Source organism: Pseudophryne corroboree, chromosome 5, assembly GCF_028390025.1.
Source record: "Pseudophryne corroboree isolate aPseCor3 chromosome 5, aPseCor3.hap2, whole genome shotgun sequence".
NCBI classification, from domain to species: Eukaryota; Metazoa; Chordata; class Amphibia; order Anura; family Myobatrachidae; genus Pseudophryne; species Pseudophryne corroboree.
The window spans coordinates 519683841-519705853 of NC_086448.1; the positions used below are offsets into that span (position 1 = coordinate 519683841).

The following is a 22013-nucleotide window of genomic DNA, read 5'->3' on the forward strand; positions in this document are numbered from 1 at the left end:
AAGTTCCAAAAAATATTTTTTTTTATTATAAAAAAAAACCTCTTGTCGTCCTAATGACCATGTTGACCAATAGTGATCGACCTAATGACTGTTGACCTAAGGACCGTATCCCCTTTTCTTGTACCAGGCAAGCCACATTGATGGTTACTGTAGGTGCCGCAGGTAGTAATTTTACCTTTTTAATAGCTAAGATTTACATCTGTGCCACAGAGCATCCAGAGTGCTGTAAGCATAATGTCTTCATCCCTGTGACTCTACTACTATGCTGACAATAAGCATTCCACTTGCAGTGAGATCTATAGTGCAGAGTAATTGCCAGGACTGACTATATCTATAATTATGGTTGCAAGAGGGGATATCGGTAAGTCACAAAGAGGAGTGTTGTGATTCATTAGGCATGAACTGAAGTACCAAAATCGTTCCACTTACTGATATTTCAGAAGTAATGGTGTCCAAGTTGTTTTTTTTCTACTTGAAAAAAGCATAGGGAAACATTGGGGTGAAGTGCACGGTTTGGGATCAAGATCTGGGCATTAAGGTGAACTGTAAGCTAAAAATAGGCAATTAACTGAAAATGTAATCTTGTAGTTTCCTCAGAAATGGTCTGAGAACCCCTGAAAAGCAAAATAATGTACTGTACCTTAAATTGCTCCCCACTTCTAGCAGTTTAACAATACAGCAACTAAACCAGGACAGTCAATGGAGTACTAAACAGTGTTAGTAGGTGATATGATCAGACAAATCGTCCATCACCATAGTCTCAAATGTTTGAGTGCATTGTGGCACCAACCTAAAGAACAGCGCTAGTCTCCATGTTTCCAACTCTCAAATAGTCTGGTTGTCGCATAATGTTGAGGAATATATTTTGCTGTCATGGTTCGGGTGTAGTCCTTTCATTACACTGCAGGGTCAATACTGATTAATAATTACTTATACTTATTGCCCAGTTTTACCCTGTATTACAGAATTTATTTACTGCTGTCTTCCAGGAGGATAGTGTCACCTGTGGTGAGTTCAATCTGCAATCTAATTTGCAGTGTAAAAATAAAGCAGCCAGTATTTACCCTGCACAGAACCAAAATAACCCACCCAAATCTAACTCTTTCTGCACATGTTATATCTGCCCCCCCTGCAGTGCACATGGTTTTGCCCAACTGCTAAAAAATTTCCTGCTGCGATCAACTTGGAATTACCCCCACCATCCACAGCAAGAGTGGTCACTCTTTGGTTTCAGCGCATAACCAGACTTAATTTGAGCAATTTTGTGGAATAATTGGTGCACATTCCATTCCACTCCACCAGCATTTACAGACCTTGGTAGACCTAATGCCACAGGGTATATAAGCGGTCTTCTTTTTAATTGACTTTTTTTAATATAGGTGTTTCTAACAGAAAAAAAAAATCCATCCACCTGGGCCTGTACAAAGCAATTACCAATATTCTTGTAGCTGGCCGAAAGTTCAGAGTAGCACACAAGTTGGCTTGAATTACACCTGCGCTGAGTGCACTCGCCATATGTAAAGCTGCACACACACTATGCTACTGCACCACCTCTATCTGCAGGTTTGTTCAAATAGACATCACCTTTATCAGCACACACTTGCTCCAGCCATAGACCTGGTACAAAAGCTTAGCCTACATGCAAACGACAAGTTGCCACACAGTATTCCAAGTAAAAAATACTGCCACTCATGTAATTTCAATGGTTTAATAATGCCTAAATCACTAATGCAGCTCCTTGACATAAATGATGGATCATTTGAACCGTAATATATATATATAGACCACAGTGATTTGTACTGATGCGCAATATGAACCAGAATAACCAAATTATGGCTCTCATGTTTGTTGTGATGTTCTCTACATGTGCTGCTTTGTCACAGAATGTACAAGCTAAGTACAGTTTATGTCTTGTTCTCTGCAGGCTGCAGTGTATTGGTGCCCAGCTGGAGGAGGAATTAAAGGGATGCTGCCAGCTAGCTTCTCGACTAGGCCCTACCAGTTCCAGCCTTTCCAGCAGACGGGGAGCAGCCTGGTTGTTGAAGGTCGGTTGGAAAATACTTCCTGTGGAACTTCCTTGATTATGGCATCATCTCCTTTTTTTTTATATTTTCTAATTCAACAGCATCAACATCCAACAATCTCACATTCTGTAACCTGTCAACTGAAAGAAAATGAGCCTTTTGTGTAATGGATGAACCGGTTACAACAACTCTGCATACTTACCAAGAGACACATGTGATGGTCTCTGAATTGGGTGTGACCCACTAGTAAAATTAGAATCCTTGCCTCTGGTCAACAATGATAAACTTTTGATTATATTACCGGTACTGACTTTAGATCATTGTGATCTCGCATAGGGCTCATTCACATCTCTCCCCAACATTTAACATGTTGATAAACTTACGATAAGTATGTTAACTTATGGGAAATAAGTCACTGGTAATATCCTTACCAATACTCCCTTACATTTCATTTTATAGGACAGATCTGACTATTTTTCATATGTTGATACATTTTGCCGGTATAGTAAATTATATTGGTAAAATCACAACACTGAGCAAAGGTCACCACTAAAACATGTCCAAATTGCATGTTCCCTGTGGAATTGTGTGCACGTGACATTCAGTCCTGAAGAGTGCTACAAGATCTGTTCTTTTTATTCAGCCTAGACTTGTGTACTGTACATGTGCGGATATGGACGTAATAATAATGAATACAAGACAGAATAATTGGTCAGCATGAGAGTATGTCCATCAGTTTATGAATGGCTTATCTGTACAGGTGAACCAACAAACACTGGAGTCTATTTACTAAGCCTTGGAGAGAGGTAAAGTACCAACTAGCCAGCTCCTGACATTTTTCTAACACAGCCTGTTACATGACAGGAGCTGATTGGCTGGTACTTTATCTCTCTACAAGGCTTAAGGTGTGTACACACGGTGAGATAAATCTGTAAGGTTTTGAATATATAGTCAAAATCTTAACGAAAGTTAGTGCATATCTCAAGGTGTTAGGCAGCTTGCGATCCTGATTCAATCCTGATGCGTGCTCCTGTGGAGTCGGTATCGTAAGGCTAGATAGACTGTGCAGGCAAGTAAATCTTGACTATCTAGTGTACTATCTAGTACAGAGTGTAGTCAAAATTGGCACTTAGTCAAAATCGTACATAGACAAAATCTCAAGTACAGATAGTCAAAATCTGTGCTATCTGGGCTCTGGGAGAGTTCAAGGGAAATCGCATAGTCAAAATGGGGCATAGCAATTATCTTACCGTGTGTACACACCTTTAGTATATAGACCCCCCCCCCCCCCCCCCATGTCACCCTAATGAATACAGATTTATGGGTCTATTTACTAAGCCTTGGATGGAGATAAAGGGCCTAATTCAGACCTGATCGTAGCCCTGCAAAATTTTGCAGGGCTACGATCAGGCACACTGACATGCAGGGGGATGCCCAGCACAGGGCTAGTCCGCCCCGCCCCCCCACCCGCAGAAGTACAAAGCCATCGCACAGCGGCGATGCTTCTGCACTTCAGGAGTAGCTCCCGGCTAGCGCAGCTTTTGCGTGCTAGCCGGGAGCCACTTGTCGCCTGGGTTGCAGCGGCTGCGTGTGACGTCACGCAGCCGCTGCGGCCCGACCCACGCACGGTTCGGCCCACACTGCACTGTTAGCCAAGCGCTGGCGCACTGCGGCACATGCACACTTCTGACCTGATCGCTGCGCTGCGATGAACGGCAGCGTGCGATCAGGTCAGAATGACCCCCACAGTCAACGGCGTATCGGCCAACCAGCTCCTTTCATTTTTCAAACCCAGCCTGTGACATGGCAGTTAGGAGCTGATTGGATGGTACGTTATCTCCGTCTAATTTCTCTCCATCCAAGGATTAGTAAATAGACCCCTTAGTAAGTCTTGGAGAGAGATAAAGTGGACAGGTTGAGTATCCCTTATCCAAAATGCTTGGGACCAGAAGTAATTTGGATATCGTATTTTCCGTATTTTGGAATAATTGCATACCATAATGAGATATCATGGTGATGGGACCTAATTCTAAGCACAGAATACATTTACGTTTCATATACACCTTATACACACAGCCTGAAGATAATTTTAGCCATTATTTTTAATAACTTTGTGTATTAAACAATGTGTGTCTACATTCACACAATTCATTTACGTTTCATATACACCTTATACACACAGCCTGAAGATAATTTTAGCCATTATTTTTAATAACTTTGTGTATTAAACAATGTGTGTCTACATTAACACAATTCATTTGTTTCATATACACCTTATACACACAGCCTGAAAGTTATTTAATACAATACATTTAATAAATTTGTGTATTAAACAGTGTGTGCACATTGAGCCATCAGAAAAAAAAGGTTTCACTATATCAGTTTCATTCAAAAATTCCGTATTTCGGAATATTCCGTATTTCGGAATATTTGGATATGGGATACTCAACCTGTATAACCAACCAGCTTCTAACTTCTTTTTCACCAAGGCTGGGGAACACTGGACCATGGGAGGTAATTCCAAGTTGATCGCAGCAGGATTTTTGTTAGCAATTGGGCAAAACCATGTGCACTGCAGGGGAGGCAGATATAACATGTGCAGAGAGAGTTAGATTTGGGTAGGGTGTGTTCAATCTGCAATCTAATTTGCAGTGTAAAAATAAAGCAGCCAGTATTTACCCTGCACAGAAACAAAATAACCGACCCAAATCTTACTCTCTCTACACATGTTATATCTGCCTCCCCTGCAGTGCACATGGTTTTGCCCAATTGCTATCAAAAATCCTGCTGCGATCAACTTGGAATTACCCCCCATGTGATTGCAGGGTGGCTGGAGGAGTTGGCACTTTAACTGAACTGTAGCTTTAAATTCTAAGCTCCCCCCCCCCCCCCCCCTCAACCCCATAATGTCAGTTTCTTTATGTGCCTCGTTGAGCGTGTCACATTTTCAGGGACTGCTGTGTAGCCCTTATTGTAGCTAGCATTATTTGAATTTTTTTTTTTTTTATAATGTTTTTGTGTTTTATTCCTAGTTAGGTACTGTGCGCTTCCTGTAACAGCGCACAGGTTGAGTGCATGCTGCTGCAGGGAGCTTTCCTGGGCTTGGAGTGGGGATAGGGGGAGGGGGGGAGATGTGCTCATGCGGGGACCCCCCACAGCATTCCAGTCCCTCTCACCCTTTTAGAGGGTGCAGGAGCAGCAGTGCGGTTCTGGATGGTGGCCACCACTTTTTATGTTTTTTTTGCGACTGCTCCCTTCCCATTCATGAGGGCAGAGTGCGCACACTACAGGCTGTCCGTGTACAGCGGGCTGGACAAGCGTTTTCCCCCACAAAAGTCACTGTGTCTGGACAGAGAGTGGAGACAACAGGAGAGCTTCCAATGCTGCACTCCCCCCTCGGGCAATTGTGCAGTCTCTGAGTTTTGTTAACAGCAACAGGGACTCTACAACACAATCATTCTGCACAGACTACTGCACTCTTCTGCACTTCTACAACTTGGCTACAGTCTACTTCTTGGGGTGTGAGCAAAAACAGTTTCATACATCCCAGTTTCACCTCTCTCATTTATTTTTGGCCTTCCTTCAGGGGGGTTTTGGGAGCTGATTTAAAGCTTTGTTCTTTAAAGGTACAGATTTCAGCCCTGCCAATTTATTTCCAATGGCGTTTGTCCCTTCTTCTGGGAATCCGTACCTTTTTAGGGGTTTGGGCATATTCCTCTACAGTGTTATCTGCTGACAGCACAGTGGGCTCTTGATCTGGTCCTATCAACTCTCATACAGGCTCCGGTTGAGCCTTTACATTCAGCAGATCTTAAATTCATTACGAGAAAGCTATCTTCCTTATGGCTAATGCCTCAGCCCGGTATGTTACCAGGTTCCGTTTTTTTTGTTTTTGTTTTTTGCGATCCGTCTTTTTTCCTATTTCATGATAAAGCGGTTCTTCGTACTATTCCTACGTTACAGCTGAAAGTTGTTACGGCCTTTCACTTAAACAAGGTATAATCTTTTCCGGGTTTTTCCTCCTTCGGTGGCTTCCTGTGATCTGGATGATCTGGTTCTACTAGACAAAGTTCAAGCTGTACAGATGATCTGGTTCTATTAGATGTAGTTTGAGCTCTACAGATTTACTTTTTCTTTTTCTGTCCATAACACAGATTCTCTGCTTGTTATTTATAATGCGCATACATAGTGCCGGGCGACCAACACCAAATATAGGGGTCTTTGTACTAAGTCTTGGAGAGATAGAAAGTGGATGGAGATAAAATGTCAACTAGTCATCTCCTAAATGCCTTGTTACAGGCTGTGTTTAAAAAAATGACAGGAGCTGGTTGGGTGGTACTTTATCTCCAGCCTCTTTATTTCTCTCCAAGACTTAGTAAATAAACCCCATGGTATCTGCGCATTCCGCAAGGGCAGTGTCGATATCTCGGGCAGCATGAGGTGGAACAGGTCTGTCATGCAGCTCACTGGTCCTCTGTCCATGAATTTTTACAGTTTTTCAGGCTTTTGCCTCCAGTGACACCCACTTTGGGCGTATAATTCTCCGGTCAGGCAGCCTGACCATTCCCTCCCCTGGCAGCGGTTATTGATCGACCCATGGTCCAGTGTTCCCCAGCCTTGCTGAAAGAGAAAAGAGGATTTTTGGTCACTTACTGTTGAATCCTTTTTCTCTGGAGCAGTCTGGAGAACACTGCGTTCCCTCTGTCACGCTCAGGCGTGTGAGGTATGGTTCTTGACGTGTTTTCCCTACTGGTTTGTTTTATTGTTATAACCGTTTCACTAGGTTACTTTTTCTGGACTATAAACTACCGGAGTAGAGATGGCGCTGACAGGTGTTGTGGATCCTCAAGCGGCTGAATAGGAAGGGCTAGTTAAACCCTTTGTGAAGAAACAATAGATAAACAATAATTCAGCGCTAGTAACTAGTTAAATAAATGATGAGAAATTTATTAATTATGAACATATATCATTAGTTTCTTGTGTATTGACATAAAAATGGTGGTACCACAAAAACAAAAAACTGAATTAAAAAATAGAGATTAAAAGTTCCAAAAAGTGGGGCCTAGATCAACACTGCTTGTTTGTTGAAGAAATTCTTAAATTGCTGGGTATATAGCAAGGTGCCTTATCCTAGGGAATAGTGATAAGCCTGGGACCCCCACACTGCAAGATTTGCCGGCAATCCACTCTGGGAACGGTGATCCGTATGGAATAACTTCAGGGAAGATACTGCATCAGGACCTACCAGGGTTCATTTCCCACAATAATTCCAGTTCGGGACGATCGAACAAGTGAGAGAATCCCCAAGATTATGGAGTGCTAACCGATTGGAGGACTCACTACAGCAGGGGTGGCCAACCAGTCAGAGACAAAGAGCCAAGAAATCTTGTTAGGTACATCAAAGAGCCGACTTCGAGCCGAAGGCGCACTTGCAAAAATGGGGTGTGACCTTGTGCCTGCTAGGCCACGCCGTGGTATAAAATACATTGAAAAAGCCAGATCCAACATAAAATACAATGAAAAAGCCGCTTCTACATCAAATAATTTAAAAAGCCAGATCCGCAGAAAACATATTGAAAAGCCAGATTCACATAATACGCTTCAGTTCCCCCATGTGTCACTCCAGCCAGCACCCGCCTGTGTCACTCCAGCCAGCACCCGCCTGTGTCACTCCAGCCAGCACCCGCCTGTGTCACTCCAGCCAGCACCCGCCTGTGTCACTCCAGCCAGCACCCGCCTGTGTCACCCCAGCCAGCACCCTCCTGTGTCACTCCAGCCAGCTCCCCCGTGTGTCACTCCAGCCAGCACCCTCCTGTGTCACTCCAGCCAGCACCCGCCTGTGTCACTCCAGCCAGCACCCTCCTGTGTCACTCCAGCCAGTACCCGCCTGTGTCACTCCAGCCAGTACCCGCCTGTGTCACTCCAGCCAGCACCCGCCTGTGTCACTCCAGCCAGCTCCCCTGTGTGTATTTGGCTCCCTCAGTTCTCAGTCTACGTAGTGCTGCTGCATGTCTGGCTGGAGTGCAGCGGTTTACAGATCTCTTGTGGTCACATGACGTTGAGTGTTGGGAGCCACATTTGAATAAAGAAAGAGCCGCATGTGGCTCAAGAGCCACGCGTTGGCCACCACTGCACTACAGCGACCTGGTAACACCGTATACTCATTTCCCTAGGATAAGGCACCTTGCTATATACCCAGCAATTTAAGAATTTCTTCAACAAACAAGCAGTGTTGATCTAGGCCCCACTTTTTGGAACTTTTAATCTCTATTTTTTAAATCAGTTTTTTGTTTTTGTGGTACCACCATTTTTATTATCTGTTGCAACAGTAAAATGTATGTCAATACACAAGAAACTAATGATCTATGTTCATAATTAATAAATTTCTCATCATTTATTTAACTAGTTACTAGCGCTGAATTATTGTTTATCTACTTTTTCTGGACTCTCTTAAAGAAGTTCTGGCATTATGGAGTTGCAGGGGGAAGGAGCTTAGAATTTAAAGCTACAGTTTAAGTGCCAACTCCCCCAGCCAACCTGTAATCCTAGCGGCGATGCCTTTGCACATCAAGAGTAGCTCCCGACCAGCGCAGCTTTAGCGTGCTGTCCGGGAGTTACTCATCGCTCCCCGGCCCGCAGTGTCTGCTTGTGATGTCACACAGCCGCTGTGGGCCACTCCCCGCACGGTCCACCCACGCAAGCGTTGGCCGGACCGCGCCCACGAAACGGCGGCCAAACGCCGCCGCTTCGCCCCCTCCCACCCATCGACCGCCTCTGCCTGTCAATCAGGCAGATGCGATCGTAGCACAGCGACGGGCGGCCATGCGCCGGCGCACTGCGGCGCATGCGCAGTTCTGACGCGATTGCTACGCTGCGAAAAACTGCAGCGTGCTATCGGGTCAGAATGACCCTCCATGTTCAGATAACATGTCATACTTAGAAGCACAGAGCACCAAGGTCCCCACGTGACTGCGTCCATTGTAGAGGGCTTAAGTAACTCCATTCGGATTTGCGGCGTCCCTGGAAATTGTTCTAAAATGTTGGCAACTAAGAAAATGCATGCGCCTTCCAGTTGTTTATCATGTTCACTTTTAAACCATCCATCGATTTGAGCCCCAGCATATAATTGGTTAATATTTCACTAAACAGAGATGAACTAAAGCAGAAAGGCACCTTTGTCAGCTGTTAAAAAAAAAACACACACATCACTCGAGGAGAAACAAAAGGCCCGGTGTCATCACTGCTGGGTTAATTGGCACCCTTATGCATGGAAAACCAGGATGTTTAATCCTTGCACTGCTTCACTGACTTGCTTGACTTACATGTCACAATTTGCCCAGAACTTAACCTATTGTATACTTGGGCAGCATTGGCAGCGAAGGGTTTACTCTGGCTTAAAATCACATTCTTTGGGCTGCATGTCCTGGTTGTTTCCTTTCCTGTGCTTTCTGAGCCCAGGACGGACGCTTCTTCCCATTTGTTCCATAGAGAGAGCTCCTGAGTAGCAAACCTAACATCAGTGTGAGATGTCTGTGACCCATAAGGCAGATGGATGTGTGTGTACTTTGGTTTCATCGTGTAAATGAGTCAGAGCTGTGGCTGCAGTTAGTCAGGCGCTGTTTCCCTTCTTACTCCTCCCAACGTTTGTGGCCCTCCCTGCATCCTCTTGTTTCCTGACGTTCTGTTTTTATACAAGCATTAATAGATTGATGAACATAAAGTTACAGTTACTCTGTCGTTGGCTTCATAGGACCCTAAGAGAGTCTGAATCCCCACGTTTTATACTGCCTCAAAGTACTGAATGATGATGCATGCTCTTTTTACAGTCCTCCATTCTACTAGAGCTCTCCTCTCTTTCAAACTATTGCTGATTGAATGTCCGAGTCAATGCTTTAAACATTCAATTACTAATTTCACAATGCACTCTAGGTTACTTCCCATATGACACCTCGGAGCATCCAGGAGAGGCGATACATTAGTGAGTGCTCTTCACATTATCACATCCTAGGCTCACAGCTTGAGAGTCTTAGTCAATAGTCACAAAAGAGGAGACTGCACTGTAGTACAAATAACCATTCCCAGCAACGTCCAGCTGATTTGCATTGTACAGAACTGTTGTCACACTCATGTTGCACAGCACATTGGTGTGAATAATTGCTAATAAAGCACATTTACTGTACAGGAGAGAGTGTTGTGTAGAAGACTGATACTTCATGTGTGGACCAAGCCAGCAGTCACATTCTCTTCTTGATAAGGAAATACTTTCAGCAAATGTCTTCCTGTCCGCTCTCAAAGGGAAGCAACAAGTTATGTTGAAACTGAAATTTACAGACCATAGAGAGATATATATATATATTATATATATATATATATATAAGAGAGAGAAATATAGATATACAGATGTGTCCTCAGACCCCAAGTGTTTTGCACCTTAGATGCAGCACCACAGGCAACTAGTTCAGTACTTTCACATTTTAGCATCTTTTTCACACGGCAGCCACACACCTAGAGACATGTACTTATGCCCAGATTTATAAAGCCTTGGAGAGTGATACTTTATCACCGAGCAAGTTATCAGCCAATCAGCTCCTAACTGTAATTTTTCAGACAGCCTGTAACATAACCGTTCAGAGCTGATTGGTTGGTACTTTATCACTGTGCAATTTATCTCTCTCCAAGCCTTGATAAATCTGGGCTTTACTATTTACACTTCTTCCACAATCCTGACAGTTGCATGGCGGAATGTCCTTTTGTCATATTAGCAGTACGAAAAAAATACAAATTGATTCAAATATTGTGTGAAAAGATGTGTGGTGCAGCTTAGTCGCATTTCTCATGGTGAGCCTAATGAAAATTTTTGGAGCGAATTGAGAATAAGCGGTAAATTTACGAAGAATCCTATTTGGTCGAGTTTAAACATGTTCAACATCGCTGGGATATGTTTTTCGAGCTCAAACACCCAAATTCACTAAGAATTTGACAGAAACTTGTTTTCCAGTGGTGTATGCAATAGTGTAGTCCTGTTTAATAGTGTGAGTGTACAGTCGTGTTTGGACTGAGCTGTGAAGTTGATAGCTTTTCAGTGAAAGTTACATTGTAAATAATATTGTCTTTTACAGGAGGACTACAGGTATCAGCATGCGGGGCTGGTACCTATGGTCCTCCTGTAAAAGAAATTCTAAAATAAAGACATGCACACTGTACAAAATAAGAGTTTAATATAGATGCTCACCTTATCTTTGGTGCCGGTCGGTCCCCTTGTCCTGTAGAATTCCGGCTGCATGGCTTAAATAAAATAAAAAAAGTACTCCCTTAAACCTTGGCGTTGGTTGGTCCTCTTCTCCAGTAGACAGCCCACTATATGTACATGCTGTACATACAGTGCAGCTCCCGCAAGTGGCGGAACCCACGTGAGTTCAGGCCGCTGATTGGCTAACAGAAAAGACACTTTTTGTTTTTTGTTTTTTTTTAACCCTTTCATTACTTTTTCACACAGAAAGACATTGTACAGGTCACACTGATCTTTGCAGGCTTCTCAAAACACGCTGCACAGGGGGACATCTATAAACACGATTCTTTGTGAATTGTGTTGTTACTTTCTTTTCTATTGAAAGTACTTGCAAGTTGGTTCGATAGTGTATTGTCTCCTTGCAGAATTGGATATGTTTTGCAGTTCAGACCCTGATTTTACTCCCGTGTTTGCTTTTAATAAATCCCAGAGTTAAAAAAAAAGAGGCTAAACTCACCCAAGAATGCAATGTTCGGTAAACACGATTCTTAGTAAATTTCTCATAAGTGTATGCGGACACATCTGTACATATATGCACACTGTGGTGAATATATTTAATGCAAATAAATCAGTCGGGGCAGCAAAACAATGTATAAAAGGTATAAAACCATATAGGCCTGGTCAAGAGGTCCAGTTGTTGTTCAGACCAAATACCAGAAAGGATGACAAATGGGATCTAAGTGCATGTGACAGTGGAATGATTAATTGCTGATCTGTGATTTCTACACACAATTTCTATAGTGTAAAGAGAATGGTATGCAAAAAAAAAAAAAAGAGTTCTGTGGGCATTTCTGAATACACAGCACGTTGTACCTTGAAGAGGACTTCTGCAATTGAAGACTCTCCAAAACTGGTCAGATTTTAGGAAACGTTGCTTGGTCTGACCAATCTAAATTGTGGCTGCAACATTCAAATGATAGGGTCAGTATTGTCATGAACAAAATGAAACCATTATTCTATCCTGCCTTATGTCACAGGCTTAGGCTACTGGTTGTGTAATGGCTGCTTCTGGGGAATTGTTTATTGATGCATATTAGTCCTGTTAATTCCATTTGAGCATTGCCTCATTACCACAGCCTACCTGAGTATTGTTGTTGACCATGTGTCTCCTTTTCTGGCCACAGGACCTTATTCAGTAAGGATTGCAGTTTCTACTAAAAAGCAGTTGCGATCAAATAGTTGTCTTCCAGAAATAGAGAAAAAAAGTCCATTGCAGAAATTGCAATATGCGGCTGATCGCAAAACCATACACAAGTACTGGAACATCGAAGATTGTTCTTATCTGCACCAGGCAAGGTCATCAACAATTCTTGAGACACAAGAGGCTGGAAGTGGTAATCGCTGATGTCAGAGACCCTCCTTAAAAATGCCTGGGGACTCCTGCGTTTTTCAGACACACCCAGAAAATGGCAGGTTTCCGCCCAGAAATGCCAGCTTCCTGTCAGTCAAACGGCGTCTGCAGTGCGATCATGATGTGTACGCATTTTCTGTCACAATTATAACTCGCGCGTGCACAATGTGAACGATGCTCATGCTCAGTTGTTCGATAATCGCCCAGATTGTGATTTGCTAGTTTTGCAAACCTTACTGAATAAGGTCCACAGTGCCTATATGATAATGGCTACTTCCAGCAGGACAACTTGCCATGTCATAAAGCATACATCTCATGCTGGGTTCATGAACATGACAACGATTTCAGAGTATTTCAATGGCCTACACATTCACCAAATCTCAGTCCAGTAGAGCACTTTTGGGATGCTGTGGAACAGGAGATTTGCAGCATGAATGTGCAGCCAACAAATCTGCAACAATTGAACATGGGCCAAAATCAATGTTGTTTAATCTATACCACAAAGAATTTAGGCTGCCTTGAAGGAAACGGGGGTGTCCCACGCAGTACTAGGAAGGTGTACCTTATAAAGAAGCCACTATGTACGAGTGTGTGTGTGTGTGTGTTTCTAGAGTCAACTGTAGTACACACACACACACACACACACACACACTTATTACATCTGCTTGTGTGCACCTCGAAATAGTACTTCAGAAGTAATCTTCAGATGACTGAAAACTAAAATTAGAGCACTCACCAGCTTATCAGGCCAGAAACTGCAACAATTGCCTTTTGTCTTCATAGAGATGTTTCCTGCATATAACTCTGTGCCATGCGTTGCTGCATAAGCTTCGCTCTGAACAAAACTGTCTTATTTTCAACTTAGTGTGTGTATAGTAAATGTAGAATCAGCCCTAGTGTGTATAGTAATTGTAGAAACCTAAAAACGTAAAATTTGTTACGTTCTTGTGCACTTTTTTTGCATTTTTGTCTTTTAATGTTACCTAATATATATAGCATTCACACTAGCACTCTGCACCTAATCGGTGAGGAGGGCATATTTTCATTTTTAAGGACAAAATTTATATGCCTTCCTCACTTATTAGGTGCAGGGTGCTAGAGTGAACACTAATCCTAGTTCTGACAAGTTTATATTAGGTATATTTGGTCTATGTTTAGTCTTTATTAGAACATTGGTATGGCAATGCAGACGTGTTACCATAGAGCTTGAGTTTCTCCAGTAGCCATTTTGCCTCATATGTTTATGTAAATTATTCAAATAGCTGTGCTCAGCCGTCTCCTGTAATATTGACTTATGCCTCTTCATTTGCAGTGCTAGAGAGAGCTTCTGCTGACTCAACATTCAGTGTCTCTGCCACCATCATGACAGATACAAGTGTCAGACAAGACACTCAGCCCATTAGTGAGCATATGGCCAAGGGAAATGGAGGTAATCTTACGTGTGAAATGTTGATTTCTAACCCATCTTCACAGGTCACTGTACAGTGATTGTAAATAAATATGCATATATATATATTACACTCTCTTTTTATTTTGTTGCATTCTCTATTTTTTCAGTTCTTTATAATCTGATCAGTGAATCAATTCTAATGGTTCAGATCATCAGAGTAATTTTGTTGCATTAATACAATACAATGGTTAAATGATCATCAGAAGTAATCTTTTGTTGCATTCACACCTATAGAGAAGTTTATGGGGAGAATTCAATGGTCTGCGAAATCCCATTTTCGCAATAAAAAATAAGGCTATTACCACGACTCGTGAAAAGCCGCTATTCAGTAGTCCGTGAAAAATGAATGCTGATAAGTCTCTGTAGGTTTAACGCTAATTTCTTTCAACACCGCCTGAGCAGGTGAAAATTTGTGGAATATAGTTATTTTAAGGTAAATATACAGGAAATGTTTGGATTTGGTTTAGAACCCCTGGGACACCCCCTTAATAACGCATTAGGCACATACATTTTTTTAATTGACCAATAATGACATGGGGTGAAAGTGCAAAATTATGGAATTTGGGGTACGGGACAGGTATATTGGAGTGCTTTATAATTGGGACAAGTGTTTTTAGGCTTGCAGGTAGGAGTAATCCTTCCTTTTTTTTTTTTTTTTTTTTTTTTTAAAGTGGCTTACAATGACCCAAATATATACCTATAGTTAACCCCATTTTATGTACCTCTAATTTAAGTAGAGCATTTATTTTGCACAAAAACTCTAATTTTTTTTTTTTCATAAAAAAATATATAACAGCAATTTGACACAATTTAAGTACCCCGAGTACTTTTAATATAACCAGTAATACACTCTATGCTGTTATCCTATATTAGTTTGGCTGTTTGGGGTACAGACAGATTACCCCTAAACTTGTCACAGGTTTTGCTGGCAAGAGTCATTTTGTGAATCCCGTTTTTGAATATTTGCAATTGGATCGGTTGTAGAACGGGAAGGCGCATACTGGAGAAAAGCTGCATTTTCGCGTGATATGTGTGAAAAGTTTTACTCAGAGTAAATTGAATTCCCCCCTAACTATTATAGAATTCAAGTGTTCACTGTACACTGAGGTACAGTATATGTGCACTTAGGTAGCAGGATGCAAGTAATTATTTCTTACAATTCATTTGCGGCTCTGAGTTGCTGTACTTTGGCATTCAATAAAACCTTTAATAAAGAACATTCATCGAACAATTGCTATTCCTAAGAACCAGTTAATACCATCGTCAGTTCTGTCTCATTCACAAATGTACCCTTTTCTTATTTGTGCCTATAATGTCTTCATATAAAGAATTTGGCAATTTTGTATTTGACCTTTCTATAGTAATCATTGAATGGGCACGTCTTAAAGACCTATACTAGGGGGAAAATATATCCAAATGTGAGAGTTTGAGTCAGTCAGACAGTTTGCAATGAAAACATGGAACTCAGAAAAAAATAAGATGTCCTGGTTTTTTTCATGCGTTGTAGCAGCAGGATGATGCACCTGTAAATGTCTGCGTACTGGTCTCTTTTATAGCAAAGGAGGCAATGAGAGAAAAAGATCAGTTGAGACCAGGGAGCCTTCCTAATGGTTCAGAGGCAAATGACTTGTCGTCTGTGAATGCCATAATGTCAGCAGTTATGAGTACAGCGAATGTTGATGAAAATGGCGGTAGTTTGCAGAACACTAAATCTCCTGGAAAATGCCCACCCCCAAACCGGATTGGCAGAAGAAATCAGGTAAGGAACTGGAAGGTTTATTCTTCTGATTAAGTCAATAACATGACAATCGCCTGTAAGAGCCGATGGGATCTGTTCAATTTGTCGGTTGTCAGGATTCTGGCGGTCAGGATGCCGACGCCAGCACTGCCAGCCGGAATACTGGCGCACAGGGGCTATTTCCACTCATGGGTGTCCATCATAAAGTGGGAATAGAACCTGTGGCGAGTGCAGGGGGACTCGTACCGCACACCCCGCTGCCGGCATTCTGCCAGACTGGATGCTGCTGTCGGGATTGTGTGCCTTTCCCATCACTTCTTTCAGCACCGATCATTTAAATCGAACATATCCATAAACATTTTGGGCTAAATGTAATAGCCTGCAGGAAGCAGGAATCGCGGGACTACATGCAGGTCTTAAAGCGCCAATCATTTACACGGCAAAACCAGGTTGGTTTTACTGTATAAATGATTGCCGCTTTAAAAATCCAGCCAGACTTGCAAGAACTCCCGCACTTCCTGCTTCTCGCAGGCTATTACATTTAGCCCAAAATGTTTATGGATATGTTCGTTTTAAGTGATAGGTGAAGTGATGCGAAAGGCACACAGTGAGATGTGAAAGCAGTATCCGAATGGCGCTCAACAGTTGTAAGCCACTGTGTCAAGGCTTATCATTTGCTATCGTGTAAATGAATGTTTATCCATTAAGCATAGCTCTACAAAACGTGATGGCCTTGATAATCTAAGTGTAATAAACAGATGTAAAGGGCACTTCTGTACACAATAAAGGTTCTTTATGAAGTGCATCACAAAACGCATTAGTTTGGTACCGATGAGTCTACTTTCTTCATAAACCCATGCGCCTCAGCAAAAATGTATGGCAAGGTGGATTTAAAGCTAATTTTGTGTTTTGTTAATGACCTCCAGTGTCAGCTGACCCATCATTCTTGAAAATGCCGTTTATAACTCACTAGTAATAGCAGTGAGACATCACAAAGGCTACACTGCTTGCAAACAGAAAGTACATGTTCCTTTCTTCTGACTCTTTAGTGCATCTGTTTATCTTAATTATTAGTGTTTTATTTTCTCTAACGTCCTAGTGGATGCTGGGGACTCCGTAAGGACCATGGGGAATAGACGGGCTCCGCAGGAGACTGGGCACTCTAAGAAAGATTTAGTACTACTGGTGTGCACTGGCTCCTCCCTCTATGCCCCTCCTCCAGACCTCAGTTAGAATCTGTGCCCGGACAGAGCTGGGTGCTTTTAGTGGGCTCTCCTGAGCTTGCTAATAAGAAAGTATTTTAGTTAGGTTTTTTTTATTTTCAGAGAGTTTCTGCTGGCAACAGACTCTCTGCTACGTGGGACTGAGGGGAGAGAAGCAAACCTACTAACTGCGGCTAGGTTGCGCTTCTTAGGCTACTGGACACCATTAGCTCCAGAGGGATCGAACACAGGAACCTAACCTTGGTCGTCCGTTCCCGGAGCCGCGCCGCCGTCCCCCTCGCAGAGCCAGAAGACAGAAGCCGGCGGGTTGAAGCAAGAAGACGTCAAAATCGGCGGCAGAAGACTCCTGTCTTCATATGAGGTAGCGCACAGCACTGCAGCTGTGCGCCATTGCGCCCACACTAACACACACACTCCGGTCACTGTAGGGTGCAGGGCGCAGGGGGGGGCGCCCTGGGCAGCAATTAAGTACCTCCTGGCAAAAGCAGCATATATACAGTTGGACACTGTTATATGCATGAGCCCCCGCCATTAATTTCACACAAAATCGTGGGACAGAAGCCCGCCGCTGAGGGGGCGGGGCCTTCTTCCTCAGCACTCACCAGCGCCATTTTCTCTCCACAGCTCCGCTGAGAGGAAGCTCCCCAGGCTCTCCCCTGCAGACTCACGGTAGAAAGGGTAAAAAGAGAGGGGGGGCACATAAATTTAGCGCATTAATCATATATACAGCAGCTACTGGGTAAACACTAAGTTACTGTATGATTCCTGGGTCATATAGCGCTGGGGTGTGTGCTGGCATACTCTCTCTCTGTCTCTCTAAAAGGCCTTGTGGGTGTCCTGTCCTCATATAGAGCATCCCCTGTGTGTGTGGTGTGTCGGTACGCGTGTGTCGACATGTTTGACGAAGAGGGCTATGTGGAGGCAGAGCAAGTGCAGATGAATGACGTGTCTCCGCCGACGGCGCCGACACCTGATTGGATGGATATGTGGAAGGTGTTAAATGAACTCCTTGCATAAAAGGTTGGATAAAGCTGATGCCTTGGGACAGTCGGGGTCTCAGCCCATGCCTGATCCTACAGCGCAGAGGCCGTCAGGGTCTCAGAAGCGCCCACTATCCAAAATTGTTGACACAGATATCGACACGGATTCTGACTCCAGTGTCGATGAGGATGATGCAAAATTGCAGCCTAAAATGGCTAAAGCCATCCGCTACATGATTATAGCAATGAAGGATGTTTTGCACATATCAGAGGTAAACCCTGTCCCTGACAAGAGGGTTTATATGTATGGGGAGAATAAGCAAGAGGTGGCTTTTCCCCCTTCACATGAGTTAAATGAATTATGTGAAAAAGCGTGGGATTCCCCCGATAGGAAAGTGCTGATTTCCAAAAGGTTACTTATGGCGTACCCTTTCCCGCCAAGGACAAGGGTGCGCTGGGAATCCTCCCCTAGGGTAGATAAAGCACTGACACGCTTATCTAAGAAGGTGGCCCTGCCGTCACAGGATACGGCCGCCCTAAAGGATCCTGCAGATAGGAAGCAGGAAAGTATCCTGAAGTCTGTTTATACACATTCAGGCACTCTACTGAGGCCGGCAATTGCGTCGGCCTGGATGTGTAGTGCTGTAGCAGCATGGACAGATAATCTGTCTGAGGAAATGGATACCTTAGACAAGGATACCATTTTACTGACCCTGGGGCATATAAAAGACGCTGTCCTATATATGAGGGATGCCCAGAGGGACATTTGCCTACTGGGCTCTAGAATAAATGCAATTTCAATTTCTGCCAGAAGGGTCCTGTGGACTCGGCAATGGACAGGTGATGCCGACTCCAAAAAGCACATGGAGGTTTTACCTTACAAGAATGAGGAATTGTTTCGGGACGGCCTCTCGGACCTAGTTTCCACAGCTACGGCTGGGAAGTCAAATTTTTTGCCATATATTCCCTCACAGCCTAAGAAAGCACCGTATTACCAAATGCAGTCCTTTCGATCACAAAGAAGCAAGAAGGTCAGAGGTGCGTCCTTTCTTGCCAGAGGCAGGGGTAGAGGAAAGAAGCTGCACCATACAGCTAGTTCCCAGGAACAGAAGTCCTCCCCGGCTTCCACTAAATCCACCGCATGACGCTGGGGCTCCACAGGAGCCAGGAGGGGTGGGGGCGCGTCTCCGAAATTTCAGCCACCAGTGGGTTCGCTCACAGGTGGATCCCTGGGCTATACAGATTGTGTCTCAGGGATACAAGCTGGAATTCAAAGTGATGCCCCCTCACCGTTACCTCAAATCGGCCCTGCCAGCTTCCCCCATGGAACGGGAAGTAGTGTTAGCGGCAATTCACAAGTTATATCTCCAGCAGGTGGTGGTAAAGGTTCCCCTCCTTCAACAAGGAAGAGGATACTATTCCACAATGTTTGTGGTACCGAAACCGGACGGTTCGGTCAGACCCATATTGAATTTAAGTCCCTGAACATTTATCTGAAAAGATTCAAGTTCAAAATGGAATCGCTCAGAGCGGTCATTGCAAGCCTGGAAGAGGGGGATTTTATGGTGTCTCTGGACATCAAGGATGCTTACTTGCATGTCCCCATTTATCCACCTCATCAGGAGTACCTCAGATTTGTGGTACAGGACTGTCATTACCAATTCCAGACGTTGCCGTTTGGGCTCTCCACGGCACCGAAAATATTTACCAAGGTAATGGCAGAAATGATGGTGCTCCTTCGAAAGCAAGGAGTCACAATTATCCCATACTTGGACGATCTCCTCATAAAGGCGAGGTCCAGAGCGCAGTTGCTGATCAGCGTAGCACACTCTCAGGAAGTGTTGCAACAGCACGGCTGGATTCTGAATATCCCAAAGTCGCAGCTGATTCCTACAACGCGTCTGCCTTTTCTGGGCATGATTCTGGACACGGACCAGAAGAAGGTGTTTCTCCCGGCGGAGAAGACTCAAGAGCTTGTGACTCTAGTCAGAGACCTCTTAAAACCGAAACAGGTGTCGGTGCATCGCTGCACGCGAGTCCTGGGAAAGATGATGGCATCATACGAAGCCATTCCCTTCGGCAGGTTCCATGCGAGAGTGCTCACCTTCTCGAGGGCCGCAGGTTCGGCATACAGGACTGGGTCCTGGTGACCACGGATGCAAGCCTCCGAGGGTGGGGGGCAGTCACTCAGGGAAGAAACTTCCAAGGGTTGTGGTCAAGTCAGGAGGCTTGTCTGCACATAAATATCCTGGAACTAAGGGCCATATACAACGCCCTGAGTCAAGCGGAGCCTCTGCTTCGCAACCAACCGGTGCTGATTCAGTCAGACAACATCACCGCAGTGGCTCATGTAAATCGCCAGGGCGGCACAAGAAGCAGAGTGGCGATGGCGGAAGCCACCAGGATTCTTCGTTGGGCGGAGAATCACGTGCAAGCACTGTCAGCAGTGTTCATTCCGGGAGTGGACAACTGGGAAGCAGACTTCCTCAGCAGGCACGACCTCCACCCGGGAGAGTGGGGACTTCATCACGAAGTCTTCACTCAGATTACAAATCGATGGGAACTGCCACAGGTAGACATGATGGCGTCCCGTCTCAACAAAAAGCTACAAAGGTATTGCGCCAGGTCAAGAGACCCTCAGGCGATAGCTGTGGACGCACTGGTAACACCGTGGGTGTTCCAGTCGGTCTGTGTTTCCTCCTCTTCCTCTCATACCCAAGGTGCTGAGAATCGTAAGGAAAAGAGGAGTGAGAACAATACTCATTGTTCCGGATTGGCCAAGAAGGACTTGGTACCCGGAACTGCAAGAAATGCTCACAGAGGAACCATGGCCTCTGTCTCTCAGACAGGACCTGTTGCAACAGGGGCCCTGTCTGTTCCAAGACTTACCGCGGCTGCGTTTGACGGCATGGCGGTTGAACGCAGGATCCTAGCGAAAAAAGGCATTCCGGAGGAAGTTATTCCTACGCTGATAAAGGCTAGGAAGGACGTGACAGCAAGACACTATCACCGTATATGGCGAAAATATGTTGCCTTGTGTGAGGCCAAGAAGGCCCCTACAGAGGAATTCCAGCTGGGCCGGTTCCTGCACTTCCTACAGTCTGGAGTGACTATGGGCCTGAAGTTGGGGTCCATAAAGGTCCAGATTTCGGCCCTATCCATTTTCTTTCAAAAGGAACTGGCTTCTCTTCCTGAAGTTCAGACGTTTGTTAAGGGAGTGCTGCATATTCAGCCCGCTTTTGTGCCACCAGTGGCACCTTGGGATCTCAACGTGGTGTTGGGTTTCCTGAAATCCCACTGGTTTGAGCCACTTAAGACCGTGGAGCTAAAGTATCTCACGTGGAAGGTGGTCATGCTATTGGCCTTAGCTTCGGCTAGGCGTGTGTCAGAATTGGCGGCTTTGTCATGTAAAAGCCCCTATCTGGTTTTCCATATGGACAGGGCAGAATTACGGACTCGTCCGCAATTTCTGCCGAAGGTGGTGTCATCTTTTCATTTGAACCAACCTATTGTGGTGCCTGCGGCTACTCGTGACTTGGAGGATTCCAAGTTGCTTGATGTAGTCAGGGCTTTGAAGATCTATGTAGCCAGGACGGCTGGAGTCAGGAAGACTGACTCGCTGTTTATCCTGTATGCATCCAACAAGCTGGGTGCTCCTGCTTCAAAGCAAACCATTGCTCGCTGGATCTGTAGCACGATTCAGCAGGCTTATTCTGCGGCTGGTTTGCCGCATCCAAAATCAGTGAAAGCCCATTCCACAAGGAAAGTGGGCTCTTCTTGGGCGGCTGCCCGAGGGGTCTCGGCATTACCAGCTACTTGGTCGGGTACAAACACAATTGCCAAGTACTACAAGTTTGATACCCTGGCTGAGGAGGAACTTGTGTTTGCCCATTCGGTGCTGCAGAGTCATCCGCACTCTCCCGCCCGTTTGGGAGCTTTGGTATAATCCCCATGGTCC

At 44.4% G+C, this 22013-nt stretch overlaps 1 protein-coding gene across 5 annotated transcripts in view; it reads left to right on the forward strand.

Annotated features, from left to right (window-relative positions):
- The window catches only part of RREB1 (ras responsive element binding protein 1), a 138045-nt gene that overhangs the window by 67692 nt on the left and 48340 nt on the right, over window positions 1-22013 (forward strand). For all 5 annotated transcript variants that reach the window (XM_063923099.1, XM_063923098.1, XM_063923102.1 and 2 more), the window contains 3 exons: window positions 1925-2045; window positions 13977-14093; window positions 15671-15873. In XM_063923099.1, coding sequence (XP_063779169.1) covers window positions 1925-2045; window positions 13977-14093; window positions 15671-15873 — 441 coding nt within the window. The remainder of the gene's footprint in view (window positions 1-1924; window positions 2046-13976; window positions 14094-15670; window positions 15874-22013) is intronic.